Source organism: Equus asinus, chromosome 28 (assembly GCF_041296235.1).
Source record: "Equus asinus isolate D_3611 breed Donkey chromosome 28, EquAss-T2T_v2, whole genome shotgun sequence".
In the NCBI taxonomy this organism is placed as follows: domain Eukaryota; kingdom Metazoa; phylum Chordata; class Mammalia; order Perissodactyla; family Equidae; genus Equus; species Equus asinus.
The window spans coordinates 16408876-16427121 of record NC_091817.1 but is presented as its reverse complement, the minus strand read 5'-3'; the positions used below and the strand labels follow the sequence as shown (position 1 = coordinate 16427121).

The window sequence follows — 18246 nt, the reverse complement described above, 5'->3', positions numbered from 1 at the left end:
ATTTCTTGTATTAGAGATTCAGAAAGTAGTCTTGGAGAATTATTTGGATTAGCAGTTAAAATGCAGAGGCCATGTGTAATGTTAAAAATAACATTAGTATTGCTTTAATGTCTTGTAACTTAAAAGGCTGTTTTTTTTTTTTTAAAGATTGGCACCTGAGCTAACAACCGTCACCAATCTTTTTTTTTTTTTCTGCTTTATCTCCCCAAATCCCCCAGTACATAGTTGTATGTCTTAGTTGCAGGTCCTTCTAGTTGTGGGATGTGGGACGCCGCCTCAGCGTGGCCTGATGAGCAGTGTCATGTCCGCGCCCAGGATCTGAACCCTGGGCCGCCACAGCGGAGCGTGCGAACTTAACCACTCGGCCACGGAGCCGGCCCAAAAGGCTGGTTTTGATAATATATGACAATGACACCCAAAGGCCACTACATCTTCCTATATGATACATTAAATGGAACAATAACTTTTTAATTTTTGACCATATTTGATTTTCTTGTCCCAAAATAGAATTTAAAATAACACACATTTGGCTCTTATCATATATAAGGAGTTTTCCTTCATCACAGCTTCCTTCCAGTCTACGTAGGCAAACAAATCTCTCTTAAACCAGGTCAATATTCATGAGGGAACAATCAGTAAATTAGTGTAAATGTCATAAAAGAAAACTTAGTAAATCTTCATGATATTGGCAGTATACAATAACATGTTACTTTCATCTCAACATTAAAACGGCACTTGATTTTAGATGTTTGGACACACATGCTGCCTAGTATCCCTACAAACGCAAAGGATTTAGCATAGAAAGTCTTAATCTCTAGATTTATTTTATAATCTTGGTTTGCAAAACCCAATTAGCTATTAGAGTACCCTACAAACCCTCAAAGCTTTAGAACAAGCAAGCCAGGTGCCTTGGGACTAAAACTTTCTCTTTAAAGTCCATATTCCTCAAACCTTAGTTCCTTTGACTATCAGAAAATTTTATTTGTCCTGAGCCACAAATACAATCAAAGGAAAGATTATCATGAACACATGAACCAAGATTTTAAATAGCGAAAACGAAAAACTGAATTCAAACTTCTATGCCCTATCTGTGCAAGCTGGGTCTTTAATAAGAAATAAGCTCCAGTTTGATGGATGGATATTCAACAGCACACATTTCAATGTTGGCTTCAAAAAATCTTTCTGACAATAAAGTGTCTTAGATTGTGATGATGTTGAACTGCTACAGCCTTTTAAATTAGTAAATTCTATAATAAGCAGACGTTTTCAAAGTTATGCTGCTTAAAGATTAGAAAAACGCAGGCCAATTTAAATCCAGTCCCCATAATATTAAAACTGTGACTTGTCACACTGTTTAAAGACCTCTTACCATCAGTTGCAGACACTTCTTCAGAAACTAAAAATCTGACTTCTGAGTGTTACAACAATCTAAAACAAACAGCTAAAGCATCTGCTCTGTGGTTCTTGGGTTCAGAGGCGGACACGCACATTACAGTGTCCTTTTTGTTCTAACTTTACCCAGAAAGGAAGATATCGGATTTAGGTTAAAATGTTTGAGGACTTCTATATGTAACTGGAACGAGGTAATAGCAAACTATTCAATTATCCTGCCTTCACTAAAAACAGTTAAAGTTTTTACGTCCAAAACCAAAACCACCAAGAACATCAACAAAATCCACATTAAAAGCTGACGAACGAAGGCTGTTTCACTTGTTGCTAAAGAAGCGTTCATCCGCTTGTGGGTCTCATTAAGCTCTTCTCCCCTGAAGGCCCGCCGAACACAGTAATACAGCTCTTCTTAACTGTTTCTGCAGCACAGAAATTTCCACTCGCTATTAACAACCCAATGCACAGGTTTTCTTTAGAACTCTAAACAAACTATTTCAACTCTTGGAATTACGGGTTGTATTAACAGAAACGAAATGTATGAAAACCTTCTTTAAAGTAAGCAAAACATAAAATAAAAATCTGCGAGAGCCAGTCTTTCAGACGGTCCCCAGGGATGCCCACCTCCTGGTGTCCCTACCCCTGTGTAGCGCCATCTCTCACTGTACCAGGGTTGGTCTGCGTGACCAGCCGAACGTGGCAGAAGTGACGATTCTAAAAACTTGCAGCTTCTGTCTTGGGTGCTCTGTTTCTCCCTTTCACATACCACTTTCTCTGGAAAAAGCCAGTAGCCGTGCGGTAAGCCTAGGCAGTGGCCATGTGGTGAGAAACTGAAGGCTGGCCAACAGGGCGCAAGGCACTGAGCTCTGCCAACAAGCACGAAGGGAGCCTGGAAGCAGACCCTCCCTTTGCTGAACCTTCAGCCGGCCAACGGCTGGACTGTCACCTCGTTGAGACGTCTTGAGTCAGAACTACCCAGCTAAGCTGCTCCTGGATTCCGGAGCCAGAGATACTGTGAGATGATAAATGGTTTCACCTACTAAGTTTTGGGGTAGTTTGTTACACAGCCCTAGACAACTAACGTAAAATCCAAAAGATAAAGAGACAGATCCCACAAGTAGAAAACTGCACCAAGAAGTCAAAGACGACAGAATTTAGCAAAAGGTTACACCAAGCTTAGAGGTTACTTCCTAAAAGCATTATACATAGTATTTTCCATTAATATAAGAAATGCATTCATGACAGTAGACAGAGAAGGGATATGATTCAGATTTGGAGAAGATGAGTTAAAAAAAAGCTGAAAGGATAAAAAGCACTTAATTCTCTTGCAGGAGCAGCTTCCTGTTTTGGTTACAAAGAAGCCACACTTAAAATAACCATCAGAAAGCGTGCTTAGGGCTTCAGTCAATGGAAGGAAGCCACAACAAAGAGCCCTGAAAGCAGCCCGACAGAAGAGGATTCCTCCCAATGAAGTGGATGCGAGAAAAACTAAGAGAACAGCTAACCTAGAAAGTGAGTGGGACGTAAAGTGAGGAGCAGACACAAAAACCCAATAGCACACGGCTCCCTCCTACAGCATTTGACACCTTGTCACTAAGTAGATTTGCTGAAGCAGCAGGGTACTCTTCCTCCACCCAGCGCACTCCTGTCGACAGTCAAGAGCGTGGTGAACCGGGAGAATTAAAATTAATGAATGAGGAGAGGCAGTGCTGTAAACTTCACATACTTTATTTTGATGCATTTTTAACTGTGAAGTTGTCTGGAAAGGCCATACCAAAAAAAATTAAGGCTATTACATCTGCCTTCTTCCACTATATTAGGTTGACTTCACCCCTACAGAAGGCAAACCAATCAGAGAAACAATACATGTCAAAATGCAACTCAAACTGAGATCCAGCCTGAACTACAGGAGCTGTCATCGAGTTAGACTTGTGGTCCAGCCAGCCCAATGTTCTGTGGTCAGCAGGGGCCCCAGGGAATCTACGAGAGGGTAGGCATGTTTTCATGGACACCAAACCCTGTTGCTTATGACTCACACCACCCAACTACTTAGCCCTTTTTCTGTTTTCCAATGGACTGGGAAACAGCCGAGTTTATAAAGATGCGTCTGCTAACAGAATCAGACAGGTAAAGCACAGTGTTTATTGGGGAAATGCTGCTAAGGGATTTACGAATCAAATCAAAGTCAAACTAGACAGCTATGAGAATCTCACTCAACTACAATTTTATAATAGCCAATTAGGTGATGAGTGGTTGCCCAAAAGTACAAAACAAAGGCTACAAAGGCTGACAATTTCTTCATAGGCTTTTTCCCTATCTCCTTTGTCTATTACCACTATTTCTATTCAACGTTTTCCTGGAGGTCGCAGCAAGCACATTAGGGAAAAAAATGAAATAAAAGGTATAATGATAGGAAAGGAAGCAGTAAAAACTGACATTATTTGCATTTGTGATGACTGATGGTATCTGCAGAAACTCCACAAGGCTCTACAGTTAGAACTAGTAAGTCAATTTCGCAAGTTTGCTGGATACAGGTCAAAAGAGTATTCCCATAAACTACAACAACAAAAATTAGAATATAAAAAATTAAAAATACCATCTACAATAATACACACACATACAAAGATAAAATAATCAGAAATTTATCTAAAAATATATATATAAAAGCTCACCACTGAAAACTACTGAAACACTTAAAAACATTTAAGACAAAAAAACGAAGCCAGTCATGAATTGGAAGACCTGATGAGAGCCAACCGTCAATTCTCCCCGAACTGATTAACAGATTCAACCCAAACTGATCCACAAATTCAATGCAATCACAATCAAAATACCAGAAGGTTTTATTTACTTACTTACTTATTGGTAGAAACTGACAAGCTGACTCTGAAATTTATACGGGTATCTGAAGGACCTACAATAGCTAAGGCGATCTTGAAGAACAAAACTGGAAGACGTACGCTGCCAGATACTAAGACTACCTGAGATACAGCCATTCTTCAAATTCCGTGATGCTGCCAGTAGAAATTTCACCCCAAGCCCAAAGTACCCACTCATTTACCATAAGTTGGCTAGTTTAACTCATTTTTTCTATAAGTGTTTTTCTGAGATCTCCATAACATAACCACTTACCAGTATTGCTTTAAGTGATATTTGAAAAGCTTATTTATAATGACATCTAACACAGTTCATGAATAACTGTTAAATCTGTGTTAATTTTGTCTCTCTTTTTTTCTAACCAATTTTTCAAGTGACTTCTGCGAGAATAGTAGGAAAGTAATATCTTGAGATTCGTTAAGTTTAATGTGGCTTCTCTAATAAATACTGTATTTTTGAAAAATAATAGGCTAAGAGACATCATAAAAATTGATTACAATACAAATCCTTCTTTGCTGAAAATAACGTTTGAGAAAAAAATCTTCCTATATATTAAATGGACATATACGGTACTTGAACAAATGGCCATTTCCCTAACTCCTTAGAGAGAAACATCCAAGTATGCATGCAAACTGGAATATATGAACATTTGTGTCCTTGGCCAAAGGCAGGCAAAAAACAGAATAAAACTTTAGCCACACATTTATATCTCTCAACCCAACTAATATCCCAGCAAGAAAAAGGGCAAATCAGAATACACCAACAACATACAGAAAACACAGGCAGCACTGCTTTCATGAAATAATTCCCACACTTTTACAGGTAAGTGACCGAAACCATAAACATTCTTCCTCTAACATGGATCACTATAAATCTCACCTGCCTTTTAAACTCTGGTATTATTTGTTCTGTTGAGTTGCCAGTTAAGACCCCACAAATACAAAGAGAAGTGTTCACAGACCAGCGTTTCTGGGCCTACTCCAGAAAGTTTGTTCGACACGCTGGAAGTTTCTGCCTGTTTTGAAGCTTGTGGCCTGAAATGACTTTTCTTCCTGGCAGCAAGTTTAAGTCCAGTAATATTTTTAACATTAAAAATAACTCCCTCACCGCGTTACTTAAAATTCCTAAAAAGAAAAAAAAATCCTAAAACGACTGTTTTATTTTATACTCTAATTTTAAGTAATTCATTTGTTAATGAGAAGCTTTCATTACTAAGTTAGCTCCATTTGAACTGTGCGGCATGAAAACCTATTATAGACTTTTTGGTACAGTTTTCTTTTGGCTTGGCTGAGGTCATACACACCAATTCAGCATTTATCGTACTAAAATCTCGAGAAGAGTCATTTATAGTGACTCAAGGCTATCTTATAATATTAGAACCGGCCTGGAGGCCATGAGCTTCTAATCAGAACTACAACCAAAATCATCAAGACACAAGTATTTACCCTAATTATTTATTCATCTGTATCTCCTAGGTAGTATCTTAACTACCCAAATCTCCTTAACTATGTTATCATTTACGATTTGTTCTATGAATTATGGTTTAAAAAAAACAACCAAATAAATGTTATCATGAAGAACCGCATGTTCTCACAGTTCACAAGCTGTTTGAACAAGTTCTTGAATATTTCTGGGTTACCTTTAAATAGCTAACAGGATCACAGACATTATTAGAAAAATGCTAACGGATGAATGTATAAACATTAAGCACTGCACAACTCTGAAAGTCTCCTGTCACATCAAATCCCTCAAGGGACTATTATAAATTCCAAAACACACCATCTAATCCTAAACACAATTTTCAAAATGTGTTAACTAGATAAACATCTCACTCTCTGCCTTTTTTTTTTGACGAAGATCAGCCTTGAGCTAACATCTGCCAATCCTCCTCTTTTTGCTGAGGAAGACTGGCCCTGAGCTCACATCCATGCCCATCTTCCTCTACTTTATATGTGGGACGCCTACCACAGCATGGCGTGCCAAGTGGTGCCGTGTCCACACCCGGGATCCAAACCAGAGAACCCGGGGCTGCCAAAGCGGAACGTGCGCACCTAACTGCTGCACCACCAGGCCGGCTCTGCCTTTCTAATATATCACAAACAAGAACAAAAAGACACAGGCTCAGTTGCTTGAGGGCACAGTACAAGGAGGGTTCTAAGAAAAGAAACGGGGAAATTCAAGAGGAGCTAGCCCTTACATTTAGAAAGGGAAAAAAGGCAAAGACAGCTCAGTTCTCCATACACCAATGATTCCATTCCTTTTTTTTCTTAGTTTTTTTAATTGAGGTAACATTCGTTTATAATATTAATTTCAGGTGTGCATCATTACATGTGGATTTCTGTGTAGGTACACGTGTGCACAACCCAAAGACGAACTGCCATCCATCACCATACACACGTGCCCTTTTACCCCCTTTGCCCTCTCCACTCTCACCTTACCCTCTGGAAACCTCCAATCTATTACCTATGTGTTTGTTTGTTATTATTTTATTGAGGTCATATTGGCATATAACATTGTGTAAATGTCCAGTGTACATTACTACATTTCAGCATCTGTACAGACTGCATCATCTACACCACCAATAGTCTAGTTTCTATCCGTCACCATACATATGTGCCCCTTTAGAGTGATTCCATTCTTGATTGGCTATCACTCACCTAGACACTTTTTAAACATTCAGATTCCTGAGAATGGTGGTCTGAACATGTGTTCAAATTTCCTCTCCAAATCCTATTAAAATGACAAGCAAGAAATAAAAAAAATAGGGGCCAGCCAGGTGGCACAGCAGTTAAGTTTGTCCATTCCGCTTCGGCAGCCCTGGGTTTGCTGGTTCGGATCCTGGTTGTGGACCTAGGCACTGCTTATCAAGCCATGCAGTGGCAGGCGTCCCACATATAAAGTAGAGGAAGATAGGCATGGATGTTAGCTCAGGGCCAGTCTTCCTCAGCAAAAAGAGGAAGACTGGCAGCAGATGCTAGTTCAGCGCTAATCTTCCTCAAAAAAAATAAAGAAATACAAAAAGCATAAACCTACAAAAACAAAAAGAATAACCTAGAAGAAAACAGCTGATAAGAGATGCTCATGACATTGTGGAAGATAAAGTGGATGGACAAGAAGTAATAAACTCTTAGAGGCCAGAGAGAATGGAAACCTTACTGTCTACGGGGGCAGGAGGGTCATCCATATCCAAGCTTCAATTCCCTACTCCTCAAGTCATGTTTGTTAAGGCAAGTTTTGGTGACCCACGTAGCAGCATGGGGTGATGAACTGAGACCCCACACAGGCGTGAGGCAACAACTTCAAACATTTTAACCGGGTACCAAAGGAAATATCCACATTTGATTAATTCTAGTAATAAAATCCTCCCCTTTCTTTCCCAGTCACCACCTCCACAATTCTTCTTTTAAGAATAATTTAAATTACATTTGAATTGTGTACTTATCAAAGAAAATGTGTGAGAAAACCAAATTATTACATATGAAGCTACTCAAAAGTACAAAGATTTGCCCTTGCAGTAATTGGACAGCTTGTTTTTTTTTACTGTTATAATAACCTTCTATGCTATAAATACTGAAAGCTTAACAATCTGGATCAGAAGGAAAAAAGAAAACTAGAACCCATACATAAAATGTATCATCATTAGAAATCTGAAAAAGTTTACTATATCCTGAAAGCATTAATACTGAGTATTATTCCAGCTAAAACTCTGTAGTGTTTGTAAAAGAGAATCTTCGTGATAAAATACATAAAACCTTAAGTTACTACTTACTCATTGGGTGCATTTACTAGTGGAGTATGTGCCACTCTTCCAAGGACCACCCAACACCATCCCTCCATATCCAACTTTTTTTGCCATTCACTCCTCACCACGAAGCCTGGGAGCACCAGATCAAGGTCACAAACCTTCTCCCTCAGTCACATCAGAACGCTCCAACTTGGCTTCTTTATGTTGTCCTTCTGCCACCTTCACAGCAACAGCTCGGCAAATGGCCCCAAACTTCCTATCCAGAGAGCGAACCCCTGCCTCTCTGGTATACCTGTCATAAAGAAAAACACTTTACTGGGGCTGGCCGCATGGTGTAGCGGTTAAGTTCAGCATGTTCTGCTTTGGCAGCCCGGGTTCATGGGTTCAGATCCCAGGCATGGACCTACACCACTTGTCAGCCATGCTGTGGCACTGACCCACATGTAAAGTGGAGGAAGACTGGCACAGATGTTAGCTCAGGGACAATCTTCCTCAAGCAGAAAAAAAAAAAGAGGAAGATTGGCAACAGATATTAGCCCAGGGCTAAACTTCCCCAGCAAAAACAAAAAAAACCCAAAAAAACCCACAAAGAAAGAAAGAAAAAGAAAAATACATTACTTTTGGCAAAACACCACCTGTAAAAATAGACATAAGTAATGTGATTCACATTTATACTAAAGAAACAGTGTACATTAAAAGTTCATTACTTTTCAAGTTTTTTCATTGAAGTAGCGTTATTTCTTAAATACTCAGATGTATTTTCAGCTACAACTTCTCCCTTTATACAGATTATCTTGAACTATTACACTATACTTAGAAATGAATTCTTGGTTCCTCATTTATATTGCCAATATAAATGTGGCAGCACATCAAACATCATTTACTCCTTGATGACATGTGTAAAGCTTTCTTAAACAAAATTGGTCAATTTAAGAAAATTCTAGATAATTTATTATACTTGAAATATTGCTGGAAAAAAAATCAGAAAAAAAATTTTTCCAACTAAATCAAAGAAGAATCTGAGGCAGAAATCTACTTTTTACTAGGAAATATGCTAATCACCTCCATTCAGCATCTTTCCATTATAGACTTCTAAAGAAAGTAAGAATGCTAAGGGATGCAAGCATTGTGCTTTTGTGAAAAATACTCTAAATGTGGTTAGGCAGAGCTGTCTTAAAAAACTTCTATGTGGGGACAGCCCCTCTGGCCTAGTGGTTAAGTTTGGCACACTCTGCTTCAGTAGCCTGGGTTTACTGTGTAGGTCAGAGCCCAGGATCCAAACTGGCGAACCCTGGGCCACCAAAGTTCAGTGTGTGAACTTAACCACTTGGCCATGGGGCCAGCCCCAAAGATTATCTTTATAACAATTTTATTTACTCACCAAGAAGTAGTCAGCAGTAAGCACTCTAGGACTGGAAGAATTCAAGTAGGCTAGTTACACTGGGAGGTACGTAGGAATGGATGACTTCTAAGATTCCCCGCCCCCCGAACATTATGGGTCTATGACAGTGACGCACAAAAAGATGAAAACACATCAAAAGAGGAAAAACTATGTCCTAAGTTTGGTAACTCACTAAATATCTAAAACTTGCCTGGAGGAGCAAATCATGTGCTGTTTTTAAAAATATTAAAACTTCTTAGAGAAATTTCCTGATATCCACAGCTTTTAATATCCGATGTTCTGAGCTAATAAGTATATAAAAACAATAGTTCTCCAGGCAACAACTGGGAAATACAAATAATGACAACCCTTCCGAGTCATTATTATTTAGATTCAAAGCTATGGATATTTTTCTTTATCACTCATATTTTACACATAGGGAAGCTATTAGAAAGATTAAGTGACTTGTTGAAAGTTACCCAAAAGCATCAGGGGTGTTATCTAGAATAAGGATATTGTTGGAAGACTTTGACATATAAATCACTGAATTTATTTTTCCTGGCATTATCCACACAGTAAATCACAAGTTAAGAAAAGGAACTCCCAGGTAAAATTTAGTCTTACTATTTTGTAGATAAATTTAAATAAAAGACTTCCACAAGAAGGTGGCTTCAATCAAACAGCAGTCTGCCTGGGCAAACTGCATGTCAAAGTTCAAAACGGACAGACCCTTCACTTCTCTTGCAAACAGCCGTTCCTGGGGAAGGGCTGCATGAGGAGCGCTTGGCAGTCTGACCCAATCTGCCAGATGATGCAACGGATCTGCAATGCTGAGCCAGGAAAACTCTAAGAGGCTACTGTAGACACGAATTCTCAACAGGGCATATTTTCCATTCAAACATGCAATCCATAAATTAGACTAAGCAACACTCTACTTGGATAATTTATATACTCCTTGTCACAGGCTTAAGCACTTGGGAGGTAACTTGGGAAAGTGCCTTCTCTATCGTTCCAGTGTTCATTTCGAAGATGAAAACTCGAAGGATTTTTTAAATCTCTCAAAGAGAAGAAAAGAAAATCTGAGTTACTTAAAACAGATGTCTCAAAGTAGCATCTACTTCGTAAGAGAATTCGACTTTTAAGACCCTGGGGCATTAAAGGTGTCTCAATATTTTCCATGTTTTTGGTTCCTAATTTATCAAATTAATCCCTTATATTGCTATTATGCAAAAGCTGAAATTCTGGCTCAACTAAAGTCCTTAGAGATGAAGATACTCTAAATGCTTTCCCTGTGAATTTCTGCCTAATCCAGAGCCCTGTGTCAGTCAACAGTTAGGTAAATGCTTGCTGGGAATCTGTTGGAGAGACAGAAATGGATGCTAGGGGTTGCCAGTAAATTAATCTCCTTTTCAGACTTAAACGTTAATGAAGCCTCAGGATGGCTGACCAACCTGGTGATGATGTCAAGAGTGGTCAGCTGAGGGATCTGAATCTGTTGAGGAGTCAGCCCGTGTTGCTCCAGCTGCTTTGGGATCAAGTGCCTATGGGCGATCTCTATCTTCTCCTCTTGTGTGTACCCTGGAAAAGAAGGGTTCTTCTTGTGTAATCAGCACATGGCATCCACAGTACCAGGCTTATGCAACGGTAGTCTGCAGACTCAATGGATCTTGGATTTAGAATGAACTTAAGTATTACTTCAACTAAGATTATAATCAGAATAAAGAAATTTCATCTCCAGTCAATAATTGCTAAAATTCCAATTTTTTCACAAACAACACTAGCATTTACTAAACAGTGTTTGGAAGTCTTTTGATTAAATGATATATCTCTCAAAGAGAAAAAAAATCTCAGTCAGACCTTAGAAATAACTATCTCCTTGACTCAAATGTGACTTTTTATTTAATAGGAAAACAATACATCCCTTTTCTCTAGCATAATTTGATACATAACTGAAAAAACTTACAAGAAGGACAACAAACACTTCAATTAAATAAGCAGTGAGTTCCAAAGGAAGAGCTGCAAAGGAGCTATTTCCAGAACTCTGACGATAATTTCAGCAGCAAAACAAACAAAAACACGGATGTCCCTATAAAAGTTTTTTCCTTCTACATGTTGCAATTATACATATAATTTATATATATTATATATTCTACACACACACACGTATATATTTAGAGAGAGAGAGAGAGAAAATTCTCTCTGAAATAATTGCCTCCTTTCCATTTAAGAAGCAGAGTCTTAGAAGAAAGCATGCGCACACTCCCCAGGAAGGAAGAAGGTGGCAACACATGTCCGCCTCTGGAGCAGCTGTCCTGCTTACTTCACTTCACATTGGTGTACTTTATGGATTTTCTCCCTTAATTTGAAGTCTCCAAGCAATTGGGTCTCATTACTTTATTTATTTTAGCCTTATAAATATCCACAAAGCAATCTTTTTACTCCACCATATTTTAAAACTAAATACAGGAAACTGTAGGGCTCACATCTAACTAAGAAATCCAACTATCACTCACTTGGTAATAAAAATATATTTCAGAGAAATATGAAATATATATTATCTATTTCTAAATATTACCAATATCTAAATATATTTAGGTTCTACTCTATTTTCATTTTAACAAATACCCACTGTTATTTGATCTCTTCTAGCAAAAAATAATTCTGAGCAATTAAAATAAGGTGAAAACACTGGGATTTATTCACTATTAGTAACTAAAGAACTTCATTTTCCACACTCCAGTGAAAGAGAAGGCATGGTGGAAAAAATATATGTAACTACCTGACAGATCAAACAAAAAAGAAGAGGAACTTTGTGCTCTGCACGTCTACGTAAAAGTGAGGCCAGCTGTCAGCAAAAGCCAGTTCAGCTACTCTTTAGGAACAGCCTCTTAATAAGAATAAACGATCAGACTTTCCAAGAGATGTTAAAAACTTCAAAATCTGATAGACAGGAAGCTAAACTGACCACGTAAAGATCTATTTTCGCTTTTCAGAGACTCACTTTAAATAAATAAGTAATGTTTATCTGTAATTTTACAAAGTGCTTCCAAGAAGAACGTTTGGATTTCCATAAAAATCAGAACATGAACATACGTCTGTCTGGTCACGGTTAAAATAAACACACACAAAAACAAAATTTTGTTGTTCCAGACTTTGAATCTACATAAAAGCTGGTTCATACACCAGTCAGAACTTGTGAAGATCATACACTGACGAATCCACTTTTTACTCAAAACTCCACAGCTTGACCAATATTTAGGGTTATGCTCAGAAAGGCAAGAAAAATGAAATAATGACTTTATTTATGAATCAAGTACCTGGCACCTGAATAATCTCCATTCTGTCCAACAAGGCAGGTGGAATAGTGGCAGTGGTGTTGGCAGTAGCTATAAAAAGAACTTGGGAAAGGTCAAAGGCCACATTTAGATAATGATCTGTGAAGTTATGGTTTTGTTCGGGATCCAACACCTGTGGGAGAACAATAAACATTTAAACAAATTAAGTAGTTCCAATAGAAAGCTGTATAAACTAAAACACACAAGACATTCTAGCAAGGTTGATATTTCTGCTTGATATAGTTAGTTTGGGAAACATGGGGATAACACTAAAACCTGAGCATCGCTTTTACATTCCCCACAATCTGAATACTTTTTTTGAAAAACAGAAACATATTCAATGCCAAAATTTTTGAAAATATATAAAAGCATAGAGAAGCAAAAATTACCCTTTCAAGCTCTGTTCTTAAATCTATTTATTAATGACTCCTTGTGTGTCCATAAAGAAGTTACCAATCCTGCAGAATCAGTTTCCCTCTTGGTGACACACCTTCTCTTAATTGCTATAGGAATATAAAATAAATGTGCAGAGTATTCTGAAATTCTTAGTAAGAGGTAAAATAGTAATTAGTATATTCCTCTTCAAACATTATCAGAAAGGCCAGAAAGACTTTAATGAAAGCGGAATTCCAAACAAGAGTAAACTAGTAAAAATTACTATGCTACCATATTCTGATACAGCACAAAGAAACAGTCACTTTTAAAAAATGCCCTAGGGGTTGGCCCGGTGGCGCAGCAGTTAAGTGCGCACGTTCCACTTCTTGGTGGCCGAGGGTTTGCTGGTTCGGATCCCAGGTGAGGACATGGCACCGCTTGGCAAAAGCCATGCTGTGGTAGGTGTCCCACGTATAAAGTAGAGGAAGATGGGCATGGATGTTAGCTCAGGGCCAGTCTTCCTCGGCAAAAAGGGAAGGACTGGCAGTAGTTAGCTCAGGGCTAATCTTCCTCAGAAAAAAAAAAAAAGCCTTAAAGCAAAACCTTTCTGTTTATAATGAACAAAATATCAGTATCACTTAGAGGATTTTAATTGGATAAATTAGATAATTTACTGATTAGGCTCCTAAAATGCTGTACAACTGTACATTAAGGAGACTATATCTTCTTTAGGTTACTGTTCAAATGCTGTGAGTTGCAGGCTTCACTGAGGAGAGGCCTACACAGGACTTTAAACAAGTCACCAAGAGCCTTCCACATGTTCTAACCCTTTACCATATTACCACTTTCACTTACATTAGATTACTACAGATATAAATAGGGTTGACATACTTCCAAAGAAAAGTAAAATGACTAAAATACTTACCAATCACAATTTTATTACATAATCAGCGTTTCCTTGCTTCTGACTCCCTTTCCAAAGTTTGACTTAATTTAAATACGTTCACAAGTTAGCCTTAATTCAAAGCCCTTGACAGAGAACCCTGAACTTTGTTCAACATGCATTATTATCAGAAACTCAGTGTTTATCTAGAATACAATGCCCAGAAATTCTACTATTCATATTTTCACAAGACTTAATAATGCTTCATGTTATAAAAATAAGGAACTTTCAAGTTATCAAAGACAATTCCAATTAGTTTCAGTAAAGAACTGGTTAAGACTAATCTTACTGTCTATGAATTATCTGAAAACTGTTGATCCATCTACGGAAAATAAGGCGATCTTAGGTAAACCCATTATCTACTTTAAATAAAAATCTATCCTTTAGTGGCTCTAACTAAATTTAATACATACATGTTGGATATGTTTTAGAAATGGCTGTCAGACCTGTCCAAGTAAAATAATGTTTTTCCCTTAAAATTTTAAGACACTAGGGTTTAAAAAAAGAAGGGAAATTAATAAAGCAATGTTTCTGAACTATGAATGAGGTCTCTTAAAATGCATCACAGGACATCTAGGTTATGAAGAGAGAAGACCAGTGATGCCCAATTTGCCTGCCTCCATCTTTTATTTTGAAAAACACAAAAGATACATAGAGTTTGCATAGCATCAGAAATACGGTCAATTGCCTGCCAGACAAGAATAACGTCTAGTAAACACGACTCAGATGAAATCTTAAGGTAAACTGGTGAGTCCATGGAGGGACAAAATTACAGTAAGAATTTTTTAGCCATCAAACTTTTACTTTCCCCCCCAAACTTTAGAGCCAGGGCTTCCACGGCCCAATTATCCACATACAGAAGCTGTTTCAAGAATGACTAGCACTGTTTTCCTCTTTTCCTCGTTAAAAGCTCTTTCTGCATCAATCCTGGGGCTGTCACTCCTACTACAGAGCACGACCGGGAATGGGAACAGCTGTGATGGGACACATTATTCTCAGGAACGTGAAGTCAGGGCGGGATAAACTATGGGGAGGGGTACATATTGAGAATTGTTCTTCAATTATAATTTCTGGCAGGACAAGAACTAGAGATGTTTGTAGGCAATCCAGGAATATACTCCACTCATTACAGATGACTAGATAACTATCATTTTTAGGTATAATATTATGGTTATATATTTTTAAAAGTCTCTATCTTTTACAGATACTAAAATATTTATGAAAAGATACGTCTGGAATTTGGTTCAAAATAAAAAGGAGTTGGGTTGGGGAGAATGGGTAGGAATAGATGAAACAAAATTGTCCATGAGATGATAACGGTTAACACTTGGCAACGAGTTTGTGCAGTGCATTACACGGTCACGCATCAATGAATGAAGGGGCTATGTTCTGAAAAAACGTGCCATTAGGCAATTGTATGGTTGTCTGAACGTTACAGAGTGTCCTTATGCAAACCTAGATGGTACAGCCTACTGTACACCTAAGCCGGATGGTACTAATCTTACGTGACCACCATCGAATATCCGTTCTGTCGTTGATCAGAAAGGCTGTCAGGCGGCACATGACTGTATACTTTTCTCTACTTTTGTTACGGTTGAAATTTTCCACAACAAAAAGTAAAAATAAATAAATAAAGTAAAATAAAAAAACCAAAATCAACTCTGAATGTTGATTAATACTACAGAAATTTAAATCAGTGATAATGACAAATGAGAAAAAAAGGCACTAAAACTATGTAGGGGAGAGATATGGACAAAATAAAAATATCTAATACACAGCCAATCAGTATAACTAAAGGAGAGGTCCCCCCAAATGTAAAATAGGTTACATTAAAGAAATAACCAAGGAAATATCCTAGAAGAGCCAATACGATAGACTGAAAAGGCTTAGACTCCTCTTGCGCAATAAATGAAAGAACGTTATTAGAATAATATTAGCCTACGGAATTTTCAAGCAATATTATGACTAGTTTAAAATAGTTATAAATCTTTAATATAAAGAATATGTATGACATACATAAAACATGAAACATAACAAAATGAACATCTGTAAACCCACTACCCAATGGTGACTACACTTGTATTTTGTGTTTAGAACAGTGGTTACAAAAGTGGAATGTTTAAGATGGCCCACCGAAGTGCATGCAGAAAATATTAGTATATATATTCACCTTTATCTATGAACACCAGAAAGAAATTAGTTTTTACAAATATTTCATATACAAAATAGAAGAAATGCCCTTGTTGGAACACATCTCAGAGAGCGGAGATTCCATAATGAGAGATGGCTGACGGTGGGGTCCTCACTTATCTGCTTTCACTTGTAATTACAGCACACTGCAGCCCATGCATGTGTGATTAAGTGTTTTTCACTTAATATCATTAAAGATAATAAAGGCAACAATATGAACAACAAGAAACTGATAGCTGATACTTTTATTTCTGAAAAGCTTTGAAAGCCACTTTATGAAATAAAAACAATTATCTAACTGGAATACATTGTTTTCACTAAAAATATAACTATCTTAGCTTTTAAAATTTGTTCTGAGTGTATTAAATATGTAAGAACATAATATTAGTACTGTGGCACATATATGTTTATATTATATATATGTTCTTTCTTATGGATTGAAATGTGTCCCTTTAATGTGCCTATTTGGAAATAGGGCCTTAAAGGAGGAAATTAAGTTTAAATAAGGTCATAAGGGTGAAGCCCTAAACCAATATGACTGGTGTCCTTCTAAGAAGAGGGAGAGAGAGGCCAGCCCCATGGCCAAGTGATTAAGTTCATGTGCTCTACTTTGGCGGCCCGGAGTTTGCCAGTTCAGATCCTGGGTGCAGAACTCACACCGCTTGTCAGGTCGTGCTGTGGCAGCATCCACGTAGAAGAACTGACATGACCTACAACTAGGATGCATGACTATGCACTGGGGCTCTGAGGAGAAAAGAACAGAAAAGAGGAAGACTGGCAACAGATGGTAGCTCAGGACCCATCTTCCTCACCAAAAAAAGAACGTGAGTCTCCTCTAGCAAACCAATAGCAATACCCACTGCAGCATTCAAGAAAAAACAAAAACATATAAGGAGGGGGAGAGAGAAGGGGAAGGCGTGAGCACAGAGAAAAAGCCATGTGAGGGCACAAAAGACTGCAAGCCAAGGAGGGAGACTGCAGGAGCAATCAGAGTGCCAACCTTGATCTTGGACTTCCAGCCTCCAGAACTTAGAGATAATAAATAAATTTCTGTTTTTGTTAAGCCACCCAGTCTGGGGCATTTTGTTATGGCAGCTTCGCAGACTAATACAGCCTTATTATGTATATATTTATATCCATAGGGATGTGCTTTCAAAAGTTTTTCGTGATGGGATACATGAACAAACTAGATGGAGATTACTGATGCAGACAATAAACAGACCTCAGCAAACATAAAAAGCTGCAAACTGTAACCTGCAAACAAATCCCTGAAAAAGGTAGCCTGAAGATAGACTCCATCGGAACAGCAGACAAATCAAGAGAATCAGAAGTGAGAATGAATTTAGTAAGTACACGATTAAAACTAAATGTAGAAGGAAATACTTTCTAAAACGGCAGAGTAAGGAATTCTGAAAATCTGCTCCTACAAAAAGCAATGAGAACACTAGCAAAAACTATCAAAATCAACTTTTTCAGAATTGTAGACATTAAGTGGTAACAATATGAGGAATGTTTATTCAAAAATAATAGCTGAATCTCAGGAAATATAGCAAGCTTTGTGGTGTTTTAACTTGCTTTACTCTTGCCCCTTCTCCCAAGTTCACGGTAGCCTTGAGAACCAACCAACCTCACACCCATTGTAGGAGGCAGAACAGGATTAGAGCTCCCCACAAGTCCCATCCTCAGAGAATGAGCACTATTTGACCTGTCTGGCAGTTTTTTGGAAAAGCTCCATTCTCAGGATCTATTTTTATTTGACCTGACTCAGAGAACACTCTGTGTGAACAGCCCTATACCCAGAGCATTTGTCAAAAACAATCAGTAGAACTGTTTAACACTGTAGCTGCCAGAGGCAACAATAACAGCTGGGACTAACAAGAGGCTCATCAAAAAACTTAAAAGAAAAAACAGGAAAGAGATATTCATGGGGGTCTTTAAAAAGCTCTGCAGTGTTCCTGAGAATCTAGAAGGTCACGTGAATGTATAGCTCTATAAGCATGACCAGCAAAGATCT

The 18246-nt window shown here is 37.9% G+C and overlaps 1 protein-coding gene across 1 annotated transcript in view; it reads right to left on the bottom strand.

The window, feature by feature from the left end:
- Positions 1-18246, bottom strand: part of LONP2 (lon peptidase 2, peroxisomal) — a 105967-nt gene that overhangs the window by 26688 nt on the left and 61033 nt on the right. The window contains exons 9-11 of the mRNA XM_014857523.3: positions 12707-12857; positions 10841-10967; positions 8167-8300 (exon numbers count right to left, since the gene is read on the bottom strand). Of these exons, the coding sequence (XP_014713009.3) occupies positions 8167-8300; positions 10841-10967; positions 12707-12857 (412 nt within the window). The remainder of the gene's footprint in view (positions 1-8166; positions 8301-10840; positions 10968-12706; positions 12858-18246) is intronic.